General features: G+C 39.5%; 1 protein-coding gene across 2 annotated transcripts; it reads left to right on the forward strand.

Moving 5' to 3' along the window:
• Positions 1 to 846: 846 nt before the first annotated feature.
• Positions 847 to 25,614, forward strand: FEM1C (fem-1 homolog C). 2 transcript variants are annotated; one of them, XM_041763992.1, is made up of 3 exons: positions 847 to 1,103; positions 1,924 to 2,652; positions 20,876 to 25,614. In XM_041763992.1, the coding sequence occupies exons 2-3, from the start codon at positions 2,109 to 2,111 to the stop codon at positions 22,183 to 22,185; spliced, it is 1,854 nt and encodes a 617-aa protein (XP_041619926.1). In that variant the 5' UTR covers positions 847 to 1,103; positions 1,924 to 2,108; the 3' UTR covers positions 22,186 to 25,614. The 2 variants fall into 2 exon arrangements, with proteins under 2 accessions (XP_041619926.1, XP_041619925.1); XM_041763991.1 differs by having other exon boundaries at positions 848 to 1,103; positions 2,051 to 2,652.
• The last annotated feature ends 1,565 nt before the right edge of the window (positions 25,615 to 27,179 follow it).

The following is a 27,179-nucleotide window of genomic DNA, read 5'->3' on the forward strand; positions in this document are numbered from 1 at the left end:
CATGATTCGCTATGGGTGTTCTTCCCCAAACATACCTACACTTTTCCCCAATCTCGTTTAATACATCCCTTGCCTTAACGTCACAGATTTGGTAAGTTTCCTTTCCTGCGGTATGATGTGATCTTTATTCAGATTAGCTTTTTGGCTTTCTTGCATTTTCTGGTTTTATTGTTCAGAGTTGAGGAGCTTGACCTTGTTGACTTACTGCTCTGAAATTTTAGCACTCTTCATAACATTTTAGTTTTTTAGAGCCCTTACTTTAAAAGAAAAAAAAAAAGCCGAAAGTCATGACTGGCAGCGCGCCCCACACTAATCTTTTACTGAGATTTCCCGTGTTTTTTCTTGTTCTGTTTTTCCGACACCTAACCATGAGAGCTCGGTGTATTTCCACCAACAGGAGAGAGGAGGGTGCTCCCGGAGCGTCGGGGGGTGCGAGGGAGTGACCACAGCCGCCGCGCTCCCGGAAGTTCTGGCCGTGGGACCCGCAGGCCCCGCACACCTGCCTCCCGACACGTGCGCGGGGAACCCGAGGCAGCGGAGCGGCGCCCACCCCCGCCCCGGGCCGCCGAGCCGAGCCGAGCCGAGCCGAGCCGAGCCGAGCCGAGCCGCGGCGTGGCCCCGCCCCCTCGTGGCGCCCCGCCCCCCGGCGTGCCTCACGCCGCTGCGTCCTCCGCCGGGCTCGCGGCCCCGCCCCGCCCCGCCCCGCCCCTACGCGGTTGCTCGCGGCGGCCGCCGCCCTCCCCCGGCCCAATGGCGCGGCTGCCGCGTCAGTGATGTGAAACCTCGCTCCGGCTCGTCCGGCCCCCGGCCCGCAGCCCATTACACCATCCGCCGCGGCATCCGCTGCAGCTGCTGTAGCCCGCGCAGACGGGGAGGGCGGGAGGCGGCTCGGCGCGGCGCGGCGGGGCGGGGCGCGGCGGGGCGGGGCGGGGCGAGCGGCGCGGCCGGATTCATTCCTGTGGGGCGCGGGGCATGGACGAGCTGCGCGGCTGCAGGCGGAGCAGGCCGGCCCCGGCGGCGGCGCGGACAACGGTTTCCATTTAAGGGGGGGCGGCCCGAGCGTGAGCGGCCGGCGGCGGCGGGGAGGACCGGCCCCCGGGCAGGTAGCGGCGGCGGCGGGGCCCTCGGCGGGGAGGCCCGGGCGGGCGGCGGGCAGGCGGCGGGCAGGGGAGGGCGGGCGGCGGGCGGCGGGCGGCGGGCGGCGGGCCGAGGCCGCGGGCTCGGCGGCTGGCCGGGCGGGGGCGGCGGGAGCTCGGGGAGGCGGCCGTCCGGGCCTGGAGACGGCGGCGGGGAAGGGTACGGGGGGCGGCCGCGGCCCCTGGCCGGGGGATCAAGATGGGGCGGACCAAGTTGGCTGAGCTGGACGGCGGCCGGATTTCCTGAGAGGCTCGAGGGCTTCTAGAGCAAAGAGCAGCTTTAGGGCGACTGCTGCGCGCGAGCTGGCCGGGTTTGTGGTGTCCGACCTTTTTGCTCCGGCCCAAACCCCCTCTGGCCACCGTGAGGCCTTCAGCCTCGCGCCCTTGGCTCGCTCTCCCCTGCAGCTGGGAGCCAGGGAAGCGTTTCTGAACCCGCGTCCCTTGCCTCTTCGGTTGTACTCACTCTGGGCGTGTGCGAAGCCGAAACTGGAACAAAGCTTGGCTGCTTAGGCGGCGAGAAAGCCGGTTGCCGGGAGTGTTTACATGACCGTGTGCAGAAGAGAAACTGCCTCCGCCGGACCCTTAGGGTCCGTGTGCACCTTTTTGTGTTCTTCCCACCGGGTCTGGGGGGCTAGAGTAGTGCCTGAAGTTTGCCTTCCCTCTCCTCCCCCTTCCGACTCCCGCCGCAGAGGAGTAGAAATTAAGAAGACCTAAATAGTGTTTTTGCCCTTACCTATGGAAATTTCAAAACTGCCACTTTTTCTCCCCCCCCCCCCCCCTTTTCTAGTTTGGTGCTCTGGTTGTCAGATGTTGGGAGGCGGTAAGACAGCACACTTTTCGTGGTTTTATATCCGTTTGGGGTGCAGCGAGTAACACTGAACTTTGGTTCCTGTGACTCTTGCCTGTGTCGATAGAGTGAAGCTGGAGCTTCTTTGAAGGATAAAGAAAGCGCAGCGTCTCCACCGGACATAAATGGATCTAAAGACAGCAGTATTTAACGCAGCTCGGGATGGCAAACTCCGGCTTCTCACCAAGTTGTTGGCAAGCAAATCCAAAGAGGAGGTTTCCTCCTTGATCTCTGAAAAAACAAATGGAGCCACGCCACTCCTGATGGCCGCCAGGTACGGGCACCTTGACATGGTGGAATTCCTCCTAGAGCACTGCAGCGCCTCCATAGAAGTGGGGGGCTCTGTCAACTTTGATGGCGAGACCATTGAGGGGGCTCCCCCGCTGTGGGCCGCCTCTGCAGCAGGACATCTGAAGGTGGTGCAGTCTTTGTTAAATCATGGAGCGTCTGTCAACAACACAACTCTAACCAACTCCACTCCTCTGCGAGCTGCCTGTTTCGATGGCCATTTGGAAATAGTGAAGTACCTCGTGGAACACAAAGCTGATTTGGAAGTGTCCAACCGCCACGGGCATACGTGCCTGATGATTTCCTGCTACAAAGGACACAAAGAGATTGCTCAGTATTTACTTGAAAAGGGTGCAGATGTTAATAGAAAAAGTGTTAAAGGTGAGTTCACCTTCTTCGTTGCGGTTTTTGAAGTGTTTACCATTATTTTTCAGGAAGTCTGATCCCTAACTATATAAACAGTGGGCGCTGAGTCAGCCAACACCGACAGACCTGTTTTGATTATGTGTCCCTTCCATCCTAACCTTGCTGGTCGTTTCTCTGATACCCCATAACACAGTGAACAAGTGTGATGAGAAGACAGTCGCGACATTAAGGAGCATTTTTCTGTCACTTGTTTCAAGTACCTTCCAATTCCTGGGTTCCCCAGAGTTACAGGGGATGTTAGCGGCAGTTAATCTGAGCCCTTAGGCTTGCATTTAATCCACTTGAGAATATACTTCAATGTAATGTATTTGTCTTAGCTTTGATTTTTTTTTTTTCCTAAGAGCATTGGTAGAATAGAAACTACTATATTTAGTGAGTCATTGTGTTATGTGTCTTAGACATTTCATTTGTTGTTCAGTCAGGGAAGGCCAGGCCACACTGACCTGGAAGGATTAATATCAGTGGGAAAGGAGAAAATCTGTCCTCTTGTTCTTAATTTATCGTGTGGCCAGTAGAAAAATCTTTTCACCTAGAACATGTATTATACATAGCAAGAGAGAAAAGAGATTTTAAAAGCTGCTACAGCCCTGAGAGCCAAACAAGGACTAGGCTAAACAGACGGGGATTTGGTGGCTAGCAACATAAACATTTTTGTCCAAAAGAAGAGCTCAGGTTGACTGTCGTAATTTTCAGGGATTGTAATAAACCTAACGCAGCAAATGATAGTTGAGAATTTCTTTTTTGGAAACTCTTAAAAACAACTCTTTTGATCGCATATTTTGATACTTGGAAACCTTTTTTTTTCTCTTCAGCATATGTATTTATACAACAGAGTAATTCACTGCCCCGTTAAAAAAAAAAAAAAACAACCACCAAACTATTAAAACTGAAAAGTAGCCTACCTACACAGTAAAAAAATTCAAACAATACAAATTGGTGGACAGTGTTTACAATGAGAAATCTTAACCACCTCTGATTTCCAGACCTCCCACCCACTGGGAGCCACTGTTTGTTTGCTGTTTATGGGCTTTTGTGTGTTCTGGAGATGGTCTGTGCAAAGACAGGTACGCTTGTCTATGTCTCTTCCTCTTTCCCTTCTGTCAGTTGATATATACTGTTTGGGTTTTTCTTTCTTTCTTTCTTTTTTTTTTTTTTAACCTTAAATTATCTTGGCTGTCATTCAACTGCAACACACAGAACTTGCCTCAGTCTGTTTAGCGGTTACACAGTATTTCATTGTACGAATGTACATAATTTATCTAGGCCCTGTTGATGGACAGTTAGGTCACATCCAATATAAGCAGTGCTTCTGTAAATATTCTCAAACAGAAGTGTGTCACACTTGTGTGACAACAGCTATATGCTAGGTAACCTATAAATGGAATTGCTGAATCGAAGTGTGTATTTATCATTGTGATGGTGTCTGATTGCCTTTCAGAAAGGCTAACCAGTTATGAGACACAACATAGTTGTTGGACGTAATTGAATGATTTTAGTATTTTTTTTAAAGGTTTAATATAGAATCGTGTGGGCTCACTGATTTTCTGTAAATTTATTTTTTAGAGAAAATATAAAAATCTCACAAAATGCCACTTAGAGATAATCCTTCCAAAATACTTCTGAATTTATTATGTATATTTGTAATTTTATTGTATATGCTCTTCTATAACCTTTTTTTAGCTTAATCAGTAATATCTTTAATGACATTAATTATAGTCCTTTAACTTCAGTAGCTGTGTACTCTCCTAATAGAGTTTTCTATTGCTTCTGGCTTTTCAGTAGGATAAAGAAATGTTTCTGTGGACATACTTAGAAAATTTTTTGTTCCTGATTATCTTTGGGGTGGGTTGTTGGCTCAGAGGACAGCGTGGCATTTTTGTTTGTTTAAAACATTCATTCCTTTAAAGAATGCCTGTTTAAAGGGAGCAATTACTGCTTACATGACCCATGTTACCATTGGGAATGCTTTGCAATCCATTAACTAGCAGAAAAAGCGTTAAATGGTACGTCTACCTTTTTAGGTTTGTTGGATTTTTTTGTTTCTTTGTTTTGGGCTTTTTATTAGCCAAATAATGCACAGATTGTTGAACGTAACATATCTAAGTGAAGTTGTTTTAAACTCAGATCATTGGAGAGATAAGTACTGATACTGCTTCCCTTACGGTTTTCAAAATTGCTTTCCATGCTTCTGGAGATATAATGTATGAGAGAGCTTCACTATAAGTAGCTCATATTTTTGTGAGCATTTCCCCCTGATGAACTGAATGGTATATAACTTGATAACCTTTGCTGTTTCAGAAGAATGTTTCTTTTATCACTGTCATCATACAGCCTTGTATGTGAGAATACGGTCCAGTGATCTAATTCTGGAGTTGGTTTTGGTCAAATGATCTAATTCTAGAGTAGTTCTGTCCCACCCTCACCCACCCCTTTATCAGTATCTAGTACTTGTGCCTTTCAAAAAAATTACACACAAGAAAACAGTTTTATGCCAGAAATTGTTTTCACGTATTCTCAGTTTTATATACATACAGATGTATGTCATATATGTGTGTGTATTTATATATTTGTGTGCAGTACTTTTGTTACAGTGCCTTTTAATTTTTACAGTGATTCTTAATGAAAATTGGGGGCAGCTTAAAGTGTATATGTACCCCTCCCCCACTCTGATCCTGAAGCTTCCATTCTTTGATAATCACTCTTTTCTGACTCTAGATTTTTTTTTTTTTTTAATGGGTTAATGTGTCATTAAAAAGCGGTTGAAACTGAGGCAGGAACATTGGAAAAGGATCTATCTGATACAGTATCAAGGAAAGATGCCACCCCCTCCCCCTGCCCCAACATTTTTTCCCCTATCCAAGAAGTAGACAAGAGTGATGAGTTTAGGGATAAAATGGAATAACTTCTTAGGAAATGGTATGTGTCAGCTGTTGGAAATGGTTGTGAAGAAAGAAAACCCCAGTAGATTATGTTTGGTCTGCTTAAATACCAAATGCACATGACTTCTACATTCCATTACTTTTTAACAGGCAGTTGGCATTTGAATATATTCCTTAACTTTTGTTTTCATTACTTTTTAACAGACTGTTGGCATTTTGAACAGGTTTTAACCTAAGGTGGAATTCATCCCCTAATTGAGACAGCACTTACTGAGTCCCTCAGTGTACTAGGCTGTTAGACCTTAGAATATACAGAGCTAATTAAGACAAGATAGCCTGTCCTTGACTCCATGCTCTTGAGCTCATGGTTTGATTGGAGAGACAGGCTCATATGCAGATACTTAAGCCACAGTATGGTAAGTGCAATAGTAGTATTTTCTTGATTTGATATTTGTGAATACTTTATCTCCACTCAGATCATTCCCCGGGAGACTGTGGGTTCTTTGTTTTCCGGTAGCATTCACAAAGAGGAGAAAAACTTTGAGATGTTTAGGAATGCTTTTCCCATTTAACACAGCAGGTGATTTTTGAAACAGGAGAGTGGGTTGCTGTGTAAAAACCACAGACCCCAAATCAGAAGTGATTAGACAAGCCCATCTCAGAGCTACTATATTGATTTCAGCACTTCCTGGTTATGGTCATCTTGGGCTTGTTTTGTTTTATGTTGTTGGATTCAGAATAGAATCTATGGCAAAGTTACTTTAGCCCTTCAGTTCTGCTTTTATACCCCAGATTCTACTGGGAATTGAGCAGCTGAGAGTGATTTGAGTGCTACGGACCAGTAGTATAGCTTCTCTGAGTTGGGGTTGGAGAGACTGGCCCTAGAATACAGGCTCTCCTCCTACATAGGTTAATCTTGTAAATACCCAAGGTAATTAGGTAAGTTGGTAAGAAGATAATCACTGTGCATTTTCTGTAGGCAAGACCCTGTGTGGGACATTGTGGAGGCCTCTAAGAAGATACAGGATGGCATATTTGTTAACTGCTGAAGGAATAGTGTGAGCCTGTGCTGATGGATTTTAGAAGACATGTCATGGAGATGTTGAACTCGGAGACATTGAAGGGGTTGTCAGGGTTCAGATCTGTAGATTGCATTGGATAAAGTTTTTAATGCTTAGGAAATGACATAAGGAAAAGCACATTGAGAAATATGCTTGGAGAGTCCAGGAAGTAGAAGAGTAGGCATATTTGGACCAGAGGGCACTCAGGACTAGATTATAAAGGACTGACTTCTAGGTAAAGGCGTTTGATTTTTATTCTTTATGCAGTGGTAAGTTAGTGAAAGTTTCCAGTTGAGAAATAACTGAGATTTTTTTTTCCCTCTCTTTCTTTCTAGAGAAACCCACCTATATGCATTCTAATTCTATTATATTGTGAGCTCTTTAAGGCTAGAGACCTGGTGTTTGTGTCCATATGTTAGAAAGAGTGTCTGGCCCATAGTGGGTAGTTGGTAAATGAATAAAATAGGTTGGATTTAAGAGAGAGAGGATTATAAGCTCTTTGATGGCCAGGACTGTTGTGTTGTTCTTTCACTATGGAAATAAATACATATGTGAAGACAATGTAAGACATTGAGACCATAATTGTGAAAAATGAGCAGTATAGGTAGAACTCTAGGAGTTCAGAAATGGAAGAAATTCATGTAGGCTCATAAGTATAGCTGGCTGTAAAAGGGTTTGAGAGAGAGCCTGTTCAGGCAGTTTTATTTGACTTATTACTAGGGAAATGTTCTTATTCCTGCATAAGGGGAGAGAAGAGTATGATTCGAGCCACTTTATACTTAACCACCTTTCTTCAGCCATCATCCACATATGTCACAGTTTTAAAAAATGTATTTCTCCTCTCCTTTAGTTTTCTGCAGTAGTTTATTTATTTTTTCTCTGCAGTAGTTTAAAGGAAACCCTAAGCATGTTATATTAGTTCTTTGCCATAGCCTCGTATAGGCAATTTGTGGTGTAGATGTATTTTAATGAAAGAAGTGTGAAAAATAAATTATATTATTATATATATTTTTTTACCCATTGCAAGTGCAGAGGAATCTCAGATAAGAAAAGCTCCCCCATAAATTCAGAAAGGTTGATGTTAGCATCAGGGATAAAGAAAGTGACCCTTATGCAGTTGGTATGCGGGGTGGTAAGCTCTGCCAGTTGGAAGCAGAAGTTGTCCATCCTTCTTTGATTTTTCAAAATTCTTCTCAGCTGTTGGTAACCTCAACACCTACTATCAGAGAAGAGTTGGAGAGAGGGACTTAAAACTTCTGTGGCATACCTGTATTGGTTTTGATTTAACAGTAATGTTCAGATGACTTACTGGTTGAATTCATGAACATTTTGTTTCCACTTCATTGGGTTGCGCCTGCAAGTTGTTGCACGTTCATCCTTTTCCTCTTGGGTCCCCTGGCACACTTCTCTGTGTCCCCATAGAGACTTGGTACCCAGTTGGAGAAGTGAAGCTGTAGAAAGTGTGTAGGTTGAGTGCAGTGGGGGAAAGAGCCACTGTGTTCCTCTAGGCTCAGAGATTGGATTTTGAACTGCAAGTCCTCACAGCTGAACTGAAGTTGGGAAGAAGAAGAGTACATCCTGAACTCTACTGCCCTTTCTGGGCTGTGGGCGGCTGCACTAACTAACAGCAGAGGTTGTTTTGCTTATTGACCTTTGGGTACCAGTGGTTCCCTTGTTGAGTTCATTTTTATCAGACTTTCCTGGATGCAAATTGTTTCTTTAAAAACAAAATTCAAGGAGCCCTTGGCATTCTGGAGACGAGCGCGGTTAGGGAAGATAGAAGTGGGCAAAGACCCAGGTAAAGAAGTCACATGGGGACACATCTGCCAAAAACATCTCTTCTTCTTGTCCACAATGCTTTGGGAAGAGTGACCAGGAAAAGGAATTTTCAGGAAGTCTGAATTGTAATGGTGATGCTTCTAGCAGCTGATGTTGTATAATCTTCATCAGACTACACTGATATTGGTTGCTTTTCATCCTGATCCCTTAGCTCAGGCCCTCTTAGCCTTAAAATTCTACTAGATGTCAGGACCCATCTCCCAGGCTCTTCCTGATTCTCCTTGAGTTATAAGAATTCGTCCTACCTCTGGATGCAGATGTTTTTAGTGTTTAACTTTGTTGTGATCTTTAGGGATCTCTATGGTTAAATATCCTTATGCTCTGAACTCAGTGCCTTATACAAAGAATTCATGAAGGGAGGGTACGTGGTAACCTTGGCACAGTTTGTATTTGATTCTGTTTTGATTCTTTTTTTTTTTTTTTTTAATTCCTGTCCTTAAGTATCTCTGGTATTAGAATATACACGGGGGAAGGGAAGCATCCTGAGGAGAGGAACCTTCTAGTGCTCCATAGAATCCTGAAGTCTCTACCCCTTCTCACCTCTTCCCTTAACTCATACCATTTAGTTATCCCAGGAATAAAATACTTGGAGTCAGCATTGTTCCACAGTTGAATTGCAGGCCCTTCCCCATCTTTGCACGAGGGCCTCATATGAGTACCAGCTACAGAGTTGAAGAAGAATGGAGGCTAAAGAATAGAGGTGAGAATTGTTTCTGTGCATTTCCAGCAAATGTGTAAGGGACCTTTAATTGCTGCTTCTCAAAGTCAAAACTTATACTTTTATCAAAAACACAAGTACTTTGATTTTAAAACAGCTTTGAGACACAAGTCACATACCATTCACCTATTTAAGTGTTCAAATCAGTGTATGCAGAGCAGTGCCGCCATCACCACCGCCACCTTTTCTTCGTTACCGCACCACCACCCCAAAACCCATATCCAGTACTACTCACTCCCATTTCCCCTCCTCTCCCAGCCTGCATGCAGGAAGTTTAGGCAACCACTAATCCTTATGTCCTTAAGTGTTTGTCTGTTCTGGACATTTCATCATATAAATGGAATCATAATATGTGCTCTTTTGTGTTGTGATTCTTTGCCTCCGTGTGATATTTTCAAGGCTCATCCATTTGTAGCACACGTCAGTACTTTATTGATTTATTCTTTTCATTGCATAATCCCTTGTGTAGATAGACCACATTTATCCATTTATCAGTTAATAGCCATTTGGACTGGTTCTACTTTTTGGTTATTAGGAATAAGAATGGTATGAATGTTCACTTACAAGCTCTTGTGTAGATGTACGTTTTCATTTCTGTGGGGTATATATGGAGGAGTGGAATTGCTAGGTCACATGGCAACTCTCTGTTTAACCTTTTAAGGAACAGCTCAGCTGTTTCCCAAAGTGGCTGCACCATTTTACATTCCTGTCAGCAGTGCAAGAGAGTTCCAGTTTTTTCACACCCTCACCAACATTTGGTATTACTCTTCCTTCCTGAGACTGCCATCTTACTGGATATGAAGTGGTATCTCATTGTGGTTTGGATTTTTTTTTCTTCAGGCCTGTGATGTTCAGCATCTGTTCATGTGTTTATTGGCTATTTGTTGATCAGCTTTGGAGAGATGTCTTTGTATTGTTTGCATGTTTTAAAATTGGGTTATTTGTTTTATTACTGAGTTGTAAGAGTAATTTATATATTCTGAATACAAATCCTTTATCATATACATTATTTGCAGATATTTTAAAGTAAATTTAATTTTTTTTTTTTTAAGAAAATGAGGGAAGTTAGGAGTAACAAAAAGGGAGTCAGGTATACCAGTAAAAATAAGAGGAGCAAGTAAAATGAGTGCTGATCACAAACTTAATTTTTTTTGTAAAAACTGAAGTAATTATAAAATGTCTTCCATTTCTTTTCTTTCCTTTTTATTGAAGTATAGTTGACATACAATATTGTATTAGTTTCAGGTATACAGCATAGTAATTTGAGTTAAACATATGCGGTGTTCACCATAATGAGTGTAGTTACCATCTGTCACCATACCATGTTATTACAGTATTATTGGCTGTATTCCCTATGCTGTAGTTTTCATCCTCATGACTTATTTTATAACTAGAAGTTTGTACCTATTACAGCCCCTCGCCTATTTCACCCATCCCCTCTCACAGCCTCCCTCTGGAAACCATCAGTTCTCTATATATGCGTTTCTGTTTTGATTTGGTTGTTCATTTTGTTTTTTAGATTGCACATTTAGGTGAAATCATATATTTGTTTTTTGCTTGTGTGACTTATTTCACTTAGCGTAATACCTTTTGGCCCATCTATTTGTCACAAATGACAAGATTTTAATTCTTTTTTATAGTTGAGTATTACTTCATTATGTGTACACACACACACACACACACACACACACTGCATCTCCTTTATCCGTTAGTCTGTCGATGGACACTTAGGTTATTTCCATATCTGGGCTGTTGTACATGTTACTACCATAAACAGAGGAGTGCATGTATCTTTTTGAATTACTGTTTTTGGATTTTTTGGGGAAGTGGAATTACTGGGTTGTGTGGTATTTCTATTTCTAACTTTCTGAGGAAACTTCATACTCTTTTCCACAGTGGTTGTACCAGTTTGCCTTGTTTTTTTTCCACTCTTTTGATGATATTATTTATAGCAACTTGGATTTTATTTTACAAGCTCATTTTTGAAATATTCAACTATAGACCACTTAGATTTGACTTAAGACAATTGGGGGTTTGACTGATACCCTTTGCTACATAGACAGGAAGGTTTCCGTGGGTCAGACTGTGTTTGATAAGCACAACTGTATTTGACTAAAACACTAAAACTTGACCTGTGTGAGGACTTTACAAAATAACAGAATCTGTTGAATTGATATTTCTAGAAAACGTTTAAATTATAATAGACATTTTGTATTTGTAAAATATTTTACAGACTTTGTAAGAACATTTTTATTTCATTAAAAATATAAATTGGGAGTGGTTTAAAAATGGACTAAATTCTGATCCTGGAGAACTTGAGTAATCCTATCCAAATTGAGATATTTATAAATTCTGTGTTGAAGGTCTTGTAGGATTTAAGTAGTTAGTTGATTGGTAGCAATCTCTTGCAAACAGTCACTTACTGTTTAGTCAAATCCAAAACATCTTGTGTGGAGCCTGGGCACTCTTAGGGCTCCTACTAGTTATTACTCAAAATAATAGTAAATTTTTGGATTTCTTAAACCCCTGACTCCTTTGTTAGGCACCTAAACTTTCACAATTGAGCACGAATTCCTGTCTTTTATGTGCCTACTATCAAAAGATTACAGGTCTCTTTAGAATTAACAGCAACTAAGATTGGCTCTTTTAGGTCGGTCTTCTTAAGAAAGACTACCATGTTGTTTATTTGTTGTTTTATTGTTTTTATTATAATTCCAGTACAAACATAAAGTGTAATATTAGTTTTGGGTGTACCATATAGTGAGTCAGCACTTTCCTACATCACAAGTGACTGGTTAATCCCCATGACCTATTTCATCCATCCTCATAACCATATTTTTGTGCAGGAGCATTTGCATTGTTTCCAAGGAATATGGCTACTTTTTATCCTTCCAGATTTTCTTAGCCCTGTTTCAAGGTTAAGCTACAGTAGTTGAAAATTAATATGTTTAGAGCTTACTATTTTAACTTTCTGTATAAATACTTGAACTGAATTAACACTTCATCGACCATTAGCTTGATTTTTTTAAAGAATTAATTTATTTATTTATTATTGAGAGAGAAAGAGAGGGAGTATAAGCAGAGGGGGAGAGGCAGACTCCCTGCTGATCAGGGAGCCCCATGTTGGGGGGTGGCTTGATCCCAAGACCCTGAGATTATGACCTGAGCCAAAGGCAGAAGCTTAACCCACTGAGCCACCCAAGTGCCCCCATTAGCTTGACTTTTAAGGAATGTCCGTTTAACAAACATGTCTTTTAAGAAATCATGAGAATTTTCCATAATGAATTCAGTGTCAGAAATTTTACTTTTTCTTCAAATGAACATGTTCTGAGTCAGGCACTGAGAATTGTATAATACACTGTTTATTTACTTTTTTTCTTTAGCTAAAGGTAAATTAATTAAGTTTCAATGCTAAATATCCTTAATTTCATCTAAGATGCCTAATAAGTATTTATTTTTGTATTTTGTGTTTTATTTTTAATTGTCCCTCTCACTTGGAGGATAGAAAATCAAGACATTATGAGGTACTGATACCAAATCTTCCATCGCACTATGGAAACATTTTTAAGAGGCATATAACCTCAGGAAAATGCTTGAGTTGAATATTCAGTAGTACTTGGCATGTGATATTGTGCACCAGAAGTTTAACACTGATGTTACCTAGCAAAAATTTCAGGTGATTTTATTGGTCTTTGGCATGTAACTTAGCACAGACTAGTCCCAAGAACATAGTAACTTGATTTTTAAATTCAGCTTGTTATATTTTTTCACAAGAACCTGTATTTAATCCTGAAAGCATCTTTCTCTTGAATGAAACAGTTAATAGAGCAAATATAGCAGATAACTGATTGTCATTTTATAAAATACATGGAGAAAGTCAGACTAAGAAGCCCAGAAATTAGAAGGTAAATAGACTTGTCATAAAGTAAAGTTTGTGAACAGACCTGTAAAAATGTCCTATATGCCTTGGTACAAAAGTAATATGAATTAAAATTCAAAAATTAATTCTGGTGCCAGAAAGAATACAATAAAAGTAGATCTTTTAAAGATTACCTAATTCCCTAATTGGGATGAATTAAAGATGTATTTTAAGTTCTCACACATTTGTGATTCTGTCTTAAATTAGGGATTAATTTTTTTGTCATTTAGTTATTGAAGTAAAATTTATACACCATAAAATCCATCCTTCTCAGTATATAGTTCTGTAAGTTTTGGTAAACATACACTATAGTTTATCCACCAGTATAATAAAGATAGAATGGAAAGTTCCTGCATGCTCCTCTGTAGTTGGCCTCTCTCCCAGAATCCCCCCGCCCCAGCAATCACCTGTTACCATTAGTTTTTTAGGCATTAATTTGAATAGTGAAAATTCTGAAGCAGTGCACATGTATGTCAACAGGGAAGTGTGTATGTAAACCTGGACATGCCTCCTTACTTGAACTGTCACCATAAAGCCACTGAGAATGACTGTATAGTATCTGGAGTTTGTGTAGACCGTACTCATCACTTAACGTGAGAAAATGCCCAGGATGTAGGCAAAAAGCAGGAAACGGTTTTATATAGACTGATTTACAACTTTCTCAAAACCTCTATATAGAGAGACAAAAATTATCATTGCTTTAAAATGATGTTTTTGTTTGTTTTTTAAGCTTTTCTAAACTTTTGAGTCAAGGTCTAGGCTACAATTCAGAAGCACTTTTTTAGGGCCTCTAGGGCATGAAAATGTGATGCGCATATACTTGCTACAGCAGTTAAAATCCTCTCCTAAGACTTTACTTTTTAAACTTATCCTCAGAAGCTAAATTTGAATCATTTTGTATGATAAGTATTAAAAATTTAAGACTCTTACATTAACCTTAGCAGTGTGCTGCTAGTTGGCATATTATATAGGATCTGGGTACTCTAGGAATAGACCATTTAGGTAAGAAAACAGATTTGTGTGGCAGTAACATTGGACTACTACAAGGTGTTACATAATATCATAATAGTAGGTGTAATAGGAATACCTACCAGGACAAGGGACACGTTCATTCACCAGGCATCCTAACAATGACACATTGGTATGGTAGAAACAAGGAAGTGTCTTCAGGCAGCTGAAGTTTCTGTAGAAACTTGAAGGAAAAGAGATTAAAATGGTAAAGAAGAAAGAATGTATTAGAGAAAAATGAAAAGTAGAGGCATGGAGGTGGATGTGAGCAGGACGGTTCCTGGTGCTGGGAGCAGTACTTAGGATGGCATAATATGAAGCGTAAGTAGGGTCTCTGCCATGTGAATGGCAGGTATTGACAATGCCTTAGAGAAGGTGTTGGCAAACTGGCCCAGGGGTCAAATCCTGCCCACCTCCTGTTTTTGTGTTGTCTGACAGCTAAGATGTTTTATATTTTAATAGTTGGGGGAAAAATTAAATGAGAATAGTACTCAGTGACACATGAAAATGCCATGAAAATCGTATTTCAATGTCTAAGTCAGGTTTTGTTGGAAAGCGATTGCCTCCATTAATTTAATGTATTGTCAACAGATGCTTCTTGCCATGGTAGAGTTGAGTGGTTACAGTAGAGACAATTACAGCTTGCAAAACCTAAAAATACATCAGGCCCTTTATAGAAAAAGTTTGCCAACTCCTGGTGAAACTCTCAGTGCGGCGTTTACATTGGACATGATGAGAAATGAAGCTGGACAAGTAGGGAGTCAAATAATATCGCAGTCTTTTAAAAATCCATTTCTCATAGTGTATTTTGTGTGTGTTCTCAGTAACCAAGATGAAGCTTTACTTCACATAACATGTTCTGAAACTATGGATTTTTTCTTCATTGCCCTCCCACCTTCCACGGATAGTGCTTTGGGAATTAGTGTTGTAGCATTTTGAAAGCCATGTAAAAGGTTTTCAACGGTTTCTTTAGAGGAAGCATGAAAGTGTTGAAGTTGGAAAGGAACGTGATCGGGGGAGTTTCATTATGAGGTTTGGCTTATATTAGCTACAACTTACTCATCAGATTCTAGTACAACTAACATTTAGAATGTGACCCCAGGAATGAGCAGTACTGCAGTGGCGGTTGGGAGACATGGGTTTGTGTTTTACTACCAATTTCTCTGCTTTCTATTTGTAGAATAAGTATTTCCTCTACTTTGCAGAATTGCAAATATAAGATCACAAGGAGGCAATCTCTAATAAGTAACATTCAGGAAAAGAAATGCTGCGCTAACGTATGGATACCTTTTTCTTTTCCATTAATGTCTGCTTTTATGATTTGCTTCTATTTTCTCTGGGTTCAGTTTTACTGTTTTTCGCCTTTAGTTTCCTGAGATGAAAACTGAGCCATCTTTTTAAAGCCTTTCTTTTCTATTGTGCACATTTGAAGCACAGTTTTAGCCACGTCCCACAGGATTTGTTATTTAAGGTTTTCATTTTCATCCAGCCACAAATTTCCACTGGGATTTCTTCTTTGACCCATGGGTTATTTAGAAGTACGTACTTAAAAATTCAAATCTGGGGATCCCTGGGTGGCTCAGCGGTTTGGCACCTGCCTTCGGCCCAGGGCACGATCCTGGAGTCCTCGGATCGAGTCCCGCATTGGGCTCCCGGCTTGGAGCCTGCTTCTCCCTCTGCCTGTGTCTCTGCCTCTCTCTCTCCCTCTATGTCTATCATGAATAAATAAAAAATAAAAAATAAAAAAAAAAATCTTTAAAAAAAATTCAGACCTATGGAGATTTTTCCTAATGTTTTGTTGTTGCTGTTGGTGTGTGTGTATGTGTGTGAGAGAGATTTTTTCTTTCTTTCTTTCTTTCTTTCTTTCTTTCTTTCTTTCTTTCTTTCTTTCTTTTTTCTTTTTTTTTTTTTTTTTTAGAGAGAGATTTCTAACTTGCATTGTGGACTTCAAGCATAATCAGTATCAGTTATACCAGTCCCTTGACATTTCTGTGAGCCTTGCTTTATGGCCAGGATGTGGTATGTGTATTCTTTCATATATCCTGGAAAGAAAATGGTATTCTACGGGTGTTGCATATATATGTCAGTTTTTTTTTTTTTTTAAAGATTTATTTATTTATTTATGATAGGCATAGAGAGAAAGAGAGGCAGAGATTCAGGAGGAGGGAGAAGCAGGCTCCATGCCGGGAGCCTGACACGGGACTCAATCCTGGGACTCCAGGATCGCGCCCTGGGCCAAAGGCAGGCGCCAAACCGCTGAGCCACCCAGGGATCCCCCTATATGTCAGTTTAAATCAAGTTTGTTAATTGTGTTCACATCTTCTCTACCCGGATTGGTTTTGTTCTCTATTGAAAGAGGTGTGCAAGTCACATGATGGCAGGTTTGTCTGATTCTCCTTGTAGTTCTGTTGATTTTTGCTCTATATAATTCAGACCTATGTTTTTCAGTAAAAACAAATTTGGAAATACTGTATCTTTATGTTGTTTTGAATTTTTATCCTTGTAGAATGTTTTCCTTTATCTCTAACCATACTTTTTGCCTTAACTGTCAGACAGCTTCCTTACTTATTATGGTTCATTTCTACATAGGGTATACATTTATTTCCATTTTTTTTCACTGCAGCCTTTTTCTGCCTTGAAGAAAAGGTGTGTGTCCTGTAAGCAGCATGTAGTTGAGTTTTATGTATTTCTATTTTCAGTCTGATGGTTTGTGTCTTTTAATGAGAACATTGAGTTTGCTTGCATTTAGTGTAATTACTGATACATTTGGGTTTTTACCTCCTACTTTCTGATTTTTATTTGTTCTACCTGGTTTGTGTTCTTTGTCTCTCACTTTTTGCCGGCTTTTGAATTATTTTTCCTTATTTCATTTTTTTCACTGTAGTAACAGAGTATGCATCCCTCTATTATTTTAGTGGTTACCGTACTACTTTGGCTTGCCAAAGGAGTAACATACATTTCTGAGTTTACCACTGTCCAAGCAATGCAAAAATCATTAGAATACTTTAATTCCAATTCCCCTTCTTACTTTTATGCTCTTGCTGTCATGCATTTTATTTCTATATGAATTTCAGGCCCTGTGAGACACTTGTTATTTTCAAAGTTAGTATTTCTCCCAAATTTACTGCTTTTGTTGATGCTTATGATCATAGTTCCGTGCTTCCATGTGACTTCTCTTCTTTTAGCCTGGGGAACACCCTCTAGTACTAGATCTGCTGGTAATAAATACATTGGTTTTTCTCGTTTTGTTCTTAACTGAAACAGCCCCTCATTCACATGTATTCTTGCTGTGGATATAAAATTCTCAGTTGGCCGTTATTTTTCTTTAGTGCTTTCATAATGCCATTGTGTTGTCCTCTGGCTTCTTGTTCCTGGTGAGAGCTTTGCTGTCAGCCCAGCTGTTGCTCTTGTGCAGGTCATTCTCTGCCTGTAATAGGTTTCTCTTTGAGCACTCTGCAGTTTTGCTATAGTCTGCCTCGAGGTGGTTTTCTTTGACTTTATCTTTCTGGGTGTTTGTAAAACTTACTAAATTTATAGTTTTAATATTTTACCAGCTTCAGAAAATTCTTAGACTTTATCTTCTGTGTATTGCTTTGGGCCCAGTTTCTTCCTCTAGAATTCTGGCTTTGAGAGCATTAGTCTTCTGACATGTTTCCTTCTGAGTCTTCACTGTCTGTGCTTTGCCAGCCTGTCATCTCCATGCTTCTTTCTGTGTATTTTCATCTGACTGATTTTCCAGTCACTCATTCTCTATTCAGCTGTGTGTAATGTGCTTGTAAAGCCACCCACTGAGATTTTCAGTTCTAGAACATCCATCTTGTTCTTTTTTTGTATTTTCCAGTTTTCTGCCTAATTCTCAGAATTGTTTTTTAGTCTCTCTTACTTTGCTAAGCATAATACTATTTTGAAGTCCAATAACTGTATTATCGGGGTCTTCTGTAGGGCTTTCCCATCAGTTCTTATTTGCTTTTTGTGTTGTGGCTCCTTTGTTTGGATACCAAGCGTTATATATAAAGAGTGTAAAACAGTAATTTGAACCCTAGTAAATAAATAGATAATATCTAGATACTATTTTTTGTAAATACTATTTGTATTTGCTTCTGCCCTTTGACTACTTTCACTAGCAATCCTGAATTTCTTTAATTCAATATCAACATGATCTTAAATTGGATTTTGGTTCCTCCAGTGGCTGGTCTGTCTGTAGTTTGTTTTCAACTACTTGAGTGCAGCCACCTCAGAGCTAAAACTCAAAGTGTATGGGGGCCTTCAAAGTTCCCTTCTTGGGTGACTCTGGACTCTAGTTTTCTCCTCTGGCCCTGCCCAGCTGTCAGAAACTCAGTTATTTAGCTGCTGCTTCCAGAATCAGAAGAGGCCACTGGGGGAAGCTTCCCCAAATTCTGGACATGTCTGATTTTCTTTCTTCTCCTGTGTATGGTCTTTTTAGCTCTCTACCTGTGGTCAGATTTTTAAAAATAAATTTTTCAGCTTTTTAGTTATTACCAGGAGGGTGATCCTAATACTTCAACCATTACTAGATGTGAAACTATTCTATAGGTTTTTTACTTAAGAAAAAGAAAACTTTTTTTTCTAATGTATGGTTATTCTAATACAGCGGTTTGGTTAATTAAAAAACTGGCTTCTCTTGCATTCTTACCCTTGATTTTATGTGACTCTGAATGGAGAAGAATGCCATCTAAACCTATTTCTCTTATATTGTCTCTTAGAGGAAAGGGAGAATGTAAGGGATTCCTAAAGGAGTTTAAAAAATACATTTAGTAGAGTCTGTGTTTAATTGAAATCATTTTGAACCAGTGAACACTAGTAGTCAGAAGTTCTGGGCTTTCTTATTCTTAGTGCTTGGCTTATAGACACATTGCTAAAAATTTTCATCAGACGCTGTTCTGTTGTAGACCTTTGAAATCCTGAGTTAGAATAAATGTATGCAGATAATCATGTACTTCCTGTAGGTGTCATGGGAGACTAACCAGGATGAACTTATGGAGAGATTCAAGCCCCAATGGGTAATAACTGGCTTTTTCAAATTTTAGTTATAGATTTGTTGTGTGAAATATTGAGGTTTAAACTACTTTCTAGTGGCACCTGGGTGGCTCAGTCGGTTAAGCATCTAACCCTTGATCTCAGTTCAGGTCTTGATCTCAGAGCCATGAGTTCAAACTCTGCATTGGGCTCTATGCTGAGCATGGAGCTAACTTAAAAAAATAATAAATAAAATAAAAGTTCTTTAATTTAATAAAAAAAAATACTAGTTTCTAGGACACATAATGTGTCAGGGGTCCCCCAAGGCCATCCCCATGTCTGGAGATGAGTCCACATAAATTATAGCCATGGCTAATGTTTATTACAGTGATGTAATAAGGATGTGCAGCTGGATCCTAAGGGGAAAGGCACAGGTGGGGCCTAGAAGAATCTGTGTGCAGGCTTTTTTACACTGTCTCTTTGTAAGAGGTTACACAGAGCAGTGTCTGCCCAGGGAAATCCATTAGGAGACTCGGAGCCCAGGGTTTCTATTGGATGTTGTTCACATAGGCACCTTCTGCTGAAATACCCCCAATTCCACACTCCAGGAAGAAAAGCAGGTATGCAGCACAAACTATATTGTTTATACAAACAGTGGGCTGCCCTTATCATGGGAGGGAAAGTTTTCTGATCTGTTGACATTGGGAGTTCTCTGCAAGTAGCTCTTTCTAAAGATGCCATTGTTGTCCAGCTGTGTTAACTCTTTGCTGCACATGTGCCTAAAATGACTCACGGTTGAAATTTTCATTTTCCGCAAACACCATAGGTAAACATCAAAGGTCTGTGTGATAATTTTTGTTACGAAAAGTAGTAAAATGTTTGGCATTAAAGCTGGGCAGCTAAAATACTTGGGTGGTTATAATGTCTTAATATGTTGCATATGGGCTTTTCCTAATGTGTCAGAGCTTGTTGTCCATTTTAATCCATGTGTGGGAAGAAGAAGACAGCATTGGAACATTTAGTACATCTTAAAAGAATGTTTAAAAAATTAAATTACAAAGGGAAATAATCCATTACGAAAGGACACTTCAGATGGCTCCTTTTAAACTTCCAGTTGAACCACCCACATATTTTTTCAGTTTTTACTGGATTTGTTTTTCTTATGGGTGCTTTCTGAGGAAAGTATGTTGTCACTGAGAATTTTGATTAAGACAGCTGAGGTTCATTTGGCAATCAGAAATATTGAAAAAGTAATTTCTGACTACTGTTAGAATCTTAGATATTATAGATTAGATTTCTCGTTTATAAATGTGTTAGAATCTTAGATATTATTAGATTATTAGCTTAGATTTCTCGTTTATAAATGTGGAAGCTGACCCAGAAAGTTAAGTAACTGTCTGCAAAGCTGAATAGCTGGTTAATTTCATTTCATTGCTTTTTAGTCACAGAATACACACTTGAAAACGTTATTGAAAAAACCCAAGAGGCCATGGATTCATTTGGAATTTTCACTTAGTGTCTTTCATGATCTTCTTATATGCCTAATTTGGCCATTTAGTCAACAAACTCAACAAGTACTTATGTAACCCCTGCAATGTGTCACACTAGTTTTAGGTGCCGAGAATCATTTTTTTCTCATTTGTGTTCAGATTAAAGTATGTCTGTCCCATGAAGGTCAGCCTAGAACTGCCTTTTTTGAGATTGCTAAGCGACATTTATGTTCTATGTGGTCTTCTGGTTCCTCAAAGTATGTTTCTTTTTCCCCCTTCTCCTTAAGGTAATACTGCATTGCATGATTGCGCAGAATCTGGAAGTTTGGACATCATGAAGATGCTTCTTATGTATTGTGCCAAGATGGAAAAGGATGGTTATGGAATGACTCCCCTCCTCTCAGCAAGTGTTACTGGTCACACGAATATTGTGGATTTTCTGACTCACCACGCACAGACCAGCAAGACAGAACGGATCAATGCTCTAGAGCTTCTGGGAGCTACATTTGTAGACAAAAAAAGAGATCTACTTGGGGCCTTAAAATACTGGAAAAAGGCAATGAACATGAGGTACAGTGATAGGACTAACATAATTAGCAAACCAGTACCACAGACGCTAATAATGGCTTATGATTACGCCAAGGAGGTTAATAGTGCAGAAGAGCTAGAAGGTCTTATCGCTGACCCTGATGAGATGAGAATGCAGGCACTATTAATTAGAGAACGTATTCTGGGTCCTTCTCATCCTGATACCTCCTACTATATTAGATACAGAGGCGCTGTCTATGCAGATTCTGGAAATTTCAAACGATGCATCAACCTCTGGAAGTACGCTTTGGATATGCAGCAGAACAATTTGGACCCATTAAGCCCCATGACCGCCAGCAGCTTGTTGTCTTTTGCTGAATTGTTCTCCTTTATGCTCCAGGATAGAGCTAAAGGCCTGCTGGGTACCACCGTTACATTTGATGATCTCATGGGCATCCTGTGCAAAAGTGTCCTTGAAATAGAGCGAGCCATCAAACAAACTCAGTGTCCAGCTGACCCGTTACAGTTAAATAAGGCTCTTTCCATTATTTTGCACTTGATTTGCTTGTTAGAAAAAGTTCCTTGTACTCTAGAACAGGACCATTTCAAAAAGCAGACTATCTATAGGTTTCTTAAGCTGCATCCAAGGGGAAAGAATAACTTCAGCCCCCTTCACCTGGCTGTGGACAAGAATACTACCTGCGTAGGGCGGTACCCTGTGTGTAAATTTCCATCTCTGCAAGTCACGGCCATACTGATAGAGTGTGGTGCTGACGTCAACGTCAGAGACTCTGATGACAACAGCCCCCTGCACATCGCTGCTCTGAACAACCATCCCGACATCATGAATCTCCTTATTAAATCAGGTGCACATTTTGATGCCACAAACTTACATAAACAAACTGCTAGTGACTTGCTGGACGAGAAGGAAATCGCTAAAAATTTGATCCAGCCCATAAATCATACCACATTGCAGTGTCTTGCTGCGCGTGTCATAGTGAATCATAGAATATATTATAAAGGGCATATCCCAGAAAAGCTAGAGACCTTTGTTTCACTTCACAGATGATAACCCGACTATCTTTTAGCACTGTTTAAAGCACGGATCGCTGACAGTTGCCTCATAAACGAGCACTGTTGTGAGAACACCAGCATTCACTTAAGCTTGATATCCTCGTGCTCTCATTGGCTAAAGCATTAGAAGCATCAAATTTACAGGATTGGTTTCCCAGTATTTAATATAAATATACCATATAATATATTGTTTGTGAATTATTGAGAAATGTAATGTCATTTGAATTTCTAAAATTGTCTGCCAAAGGCTTATCTGTTCTGGTTCTATTTGCTGTTGGGTGTTTGGGACAGAGTTCACTGTTTTTCAGTGGTGTCTTTATACTTTATTGGTTTGTGAATTTTATACAATTGAAGGTCTTTTTTTTTCCCTGCTTCTTCTCTTGTCCAAGCTTCTTCCCTATTTCCACTTGATTTTTTCCTAACCATTTCTACTTACCACTTTCTCCCCTCTTAATGGACCCATGCTAGGTTGCACACCCTTTATGGACCTGTTACCATTTGCAATTACCATAAGTGCTTTATCTTCTCTATGCACCGGCTTAAACTTGACTGTTGTATGTTAGCACATTTTCTATGCAGCAGTTGGTCAACTTCAACTCAGAACACTCTTAAGTTTGTTATAAAGCTCATTTTTTTGAAAGTAGTACTCTTGTAGCATGACAATTTTTAGAGCTGCAGGTTGGCTACCTGAGCTCAAGCTTTTCTGTTTGTTTGTTTGTTTGTTTGTTTTCCTTTCTGAGGTTTCTCTCTCTAATCCACTGAAATTATTGTGTGCTAAATTTGGGAAACAAATCTCTTCTAACTCATTAACCCAGTTGAAATTTAGGTCTGTCATCTTAATATATCATGCAGTAAAAGGAAGATTCTTTACAAAGTGACCCACCTTTCATGCTGCACCAGCGTTGTCCTGCTTGTGCTGATGATGTGATTAGGTGTAGAGAATTTGCTGAAATTTAACCTCCAAGTTATCACACAGCTTTAATGAGTCACAGTGAAATACACAGTGATTGAACCGCAGATCACTTTTAGTTACAAAAAGAGCTAAAGCATGTCAGTGGCATGATGCTTGCCAAGCCAGATCTAGGCATCTAGGATAATTAAGGTATTTTAGTACGCAATTTACTGCCGTAGTATTAAAGGTCAGTAACAGTGTCCTTTCTTCCAGCTTACGTATACCTTTAAAGATAACTTGCATGAATTACTTTGGTCTCAGTTATTTGTCACCACAGTTAAACACAAAAAGGTCGCAGTGCTTCCTATTCCCCTACTGAGAGTTATTAGCTTGACTCTGCTTTTCTTTTCTTTTTTTTTATGGTTTTTTTGTTTTTGTTTTTTCTTCCCAACAGCTTTGCTAATGCCACAGAAAGGGCTCTTTTAAGAAAAGATAAGTGAAAAGTACTAAAAAAGATTCAGGTAATTATCATTCAGCACTTTATTGTTATTCAGAATAAAATTTATGACAGCACATTTGCCCTGCAAATGTCTTAAAGAAATTGTTCTGAATAAAAAGCTCCTTATTTGAGGAAAAAAACCTCAAGTTTACCTGTGAGTTGAATGAGCTGGATCACTTGGGTTTTTGCTTGCATTTTCTCCTGAGGGTTGATGTCATGGTATTTACAGAGTCATCACTGCAAAGAATCACCTTAGGTTTATTTCATCTTTATTCAGTTAAAAAACAAAACAAAACAAACAAAAAAAAAACAACAAAAAGCCCAACTCACGAATAGTAGTAAATTTAAAAAAAGCCTTAGACTTACTTTTCTAGTTAAATAATTGAGATTTAATCTTTTTTAAACTGTCCTTATTTTACTAGGTTGTGAATTGCATTTCACCATTAAAAAGGGTAGAATGGGATGTAACTAGTCGTGGTCACTCTCCAGCCTTTTGATGAAGAGACTTAAAACCTGTATTTACCATGGGCAGATTTGTTGGAACGTTTGAGCTATCACATATATTAAGAGTTTGTGATTAGACACACATTCTAGAAATATCAGACATTGAGATTTTGAAATCATTTGCCTCTAACCTTGTGATATAAGGAGTACATATGCATGAGCTGCTTTTTTCTAAAAAGGGAAACTGTAAGTTCAGTAAATCTACTCTAGTAGATCCCAGTAATTTGAGGGTAAAAGCTGAGCAGTTGGATTTTTTCAGTGACTTAATATTTTCCCCTCCTTTTTTGGGAGGGAATAAGAAAGCTTTCATGTTTGTATGGTTAGGTGCACCTCCCTCTACTTGACAGGTGAACTGAACTTGTACGACTCTAGTGGAACTGAAGATTTCTTTACATCTAGCATCTTCCACCACTAAATATTGATTGCTTAAAACTGTTCGTCAGTGTTGAGAACTGAAATGTCTTATTTCAGTTGGGATATAATTCTACTTCATTGGCCATCTCCCCAAACACTGTTAGTTCTTGACAAGTGATTTGATTTGATAGCTCTGAACTGTTCATGATTTTATTTTGGTGGAGGTTGGTTAATGAATGTGACGCCAGACACTGTTAAGGCTTTTGTTAGAAAGTATTCTCAAAATTGTTGACTGAATTAAAAAAAAAAAATTGTGTTACTTTTTTTTTTTTTTTTAACTACGAGTCCTTTAAAACTTAATGAGCTAATTGTGCTCCTGTGGGTCGAACTAAACTATCCACTTTAGCACAGTGATGTTGGCTGGAGTTTATAAGTTGATGCCATTTCTGTAAAAATGCCCTGTCAGACCTGCTGAATTTTAGATGTTCCACTACTGACGATTCCTGGAGAAGAAACGGTCATTTCACTCCATTTACTCAGATTAGATACCAGTCTACTTTATACAGACAAGTGGATTGTAGGTTTTTAAAAAAGGGTCATTTTCTTATCCATAAATCTGACAAGGGCATAAAACCCAAATCAGCAAAAAAGTAACTTGGTGCCCATTATGATTTTGAAGTTAAGTGATTGCTTACTTGTAAAGTGACTACCTTAATGTATAGTATTTAAGAGACCCCCATCTACTGTGACTTGAGAAAACTCTTTATGTATGAAAAAATTGCTCTTTAAAATCATATCACCCGGCTGAAACCTTAGGTTGAATTTTACAGGTAAAATAGTCCTTGTAATTATCAGAATTGTGGGGGCCAGATGAGATGATAACCATATTCTTGTGCACTGCAACGGCAGCATTATTGCTTGGAACTTTAACCATTTTAGAGTTAGATCCTAAAGATACTAATTGGTCGTCATCCTGTTTCTTATTTCTTTTTTTCTTTTTCTCCCCCACCCTTATATATCACTAAACAACTAGTTTCTCCCTTTCGTCACTTCCCATTGTGTATTTTTCAGAAGAAGTACTGTACTCAGATGCCAGCCAATAAATTGTCACATAATGGAAAATGATATGCCACAACATTCATTGTAAGGTTTAATAAAATTAAATTTGCACCAAATACAAGCGTATTTGTATTAACTCTTTTAAGATTTTGTTAGAAAGATGCCGGGTGGGGAGGGGGGTGCAGAGGGAAAGAATCTCAAGCAGATTCCCCACTGAGTGCGGAGCTCTATACCCCCAGGCTCAATCCCTCAACTTTGAGATCATGATCTGAGCTGAAACCAACACTCAACTGACTGAGCCACCTGGGCACTCCTTGTATTAACTCTTAATACTTGATTGATAATATATTAATACTTTGATAGTATGCTCCTGTTTCAAAAAATGCCCACTTGGTAATTTAAGGTCAGAACTGTTAGAACATTGATTGTTCATACTTGTATTTTAAAAACAAAGATGTTTTTTCCACAGTTCTAATTTCTTTTCCAGTGAGGACCACAGAAACTAAGATACAGAAAGACTTACTCAGTGCATAGGAGACGGGCTGCTTGTAAGTCTTGTATTTTAACCAGGAGAGGGGCTGCTTGTAAGTCTTGTATTTTAACCAGTTTGGTATTAGGTATCAGAAGTGTGTCAGTAATTATATTACTATGAACGTAGGTATCATGATTTATTTCCATCACTTCTTAATCATAACATCTGGGTAGTCTTTGTCTTTTTCTTGTATGTAGGTTTTTTTGGTAGGTCCAGAAAATACTCTGGCTGTAATTTCTAAACTCTAAACATAAATTGAAATAACCAATTGTATAGGCTCTCCCTACTTGAATCATTAACCTGCCTTGCCAGTAACAAGTACAGACTTGTCTTTCTAACAGGACCCTTTCAACCTTAGTCTTGCTTATCCTTGGTTCAATGTCCCCTGACCACCACCACCACCACCAGTAGTTAAGAGGAAATCTTCCAAATTTATAAGGATAAGAAAGTTCTATTTTTAAGGATTCGAACAAGAAAAAGCCTTAAGTCCTAAGGACACTGTTTCTTCAACATACTTTTTAATCTTTATTTTTTCCATGTCTGTACTATCAGACTGTTCTTTTTTTCTTTCTTATCTATTTTGCCCAACCCCCACCCTCCTTCCCTCTGGCAACTACCAGTATGTTCTCTGCATTTAGAATCTGTGTGTTTTGTTTAGATTTCACGTAGAGTTGAAGTCATGCGGTATTCGTCTTCCTCTGACTTACTTCACTTGGCACAAAACCCTCCAGAATGTTTTCTTAAGTAATTTGGGGTCATGGGAGTTGTAAAATAATTGGTTTCTGGGTGCCACCCTGTTACATTTTATTATAAAGGTATTTTAAATAAGATTGGCTCTCCTAAAGTTAGCTTAATAGAAATCTAAATTTTATTTTCCTAATCTAATATTTATGTCTGATTGCAAAAGTGAATCCAGTTCCCTGCCCTTAAGAAATTGAAAATTTAAACTTATAAAAGGATACATTTAAGATGCACATTCATATTGAAGAAGGATTCAAGGAGTAGTAGTTCTCCTGAAACATCCTAGGTGCTTATGAACCAACTGTATACTTCGGTGTGAGTCGGGGAGTAGAGTGCTTTAAAGAATTTGACATTATTACTAAAAACAAAAGTGGAAAAACAATGTGTCTATTACAGAAAAATTAAAAT

Source organism: Vulpes lagopus, chromosome 7 (genome assembly GCF_018345385.1).
Source record: "Vulpes lagopus strain Blue_001 chromosome 7, ASM1834538v1, whole genome shotgun sequence".
Lineage (NCBI taxonomy): Eukaryota > Metazoa > Chordata > Mammalia > Carnivora > Canidae > Vulpes > Vulpes lagopus.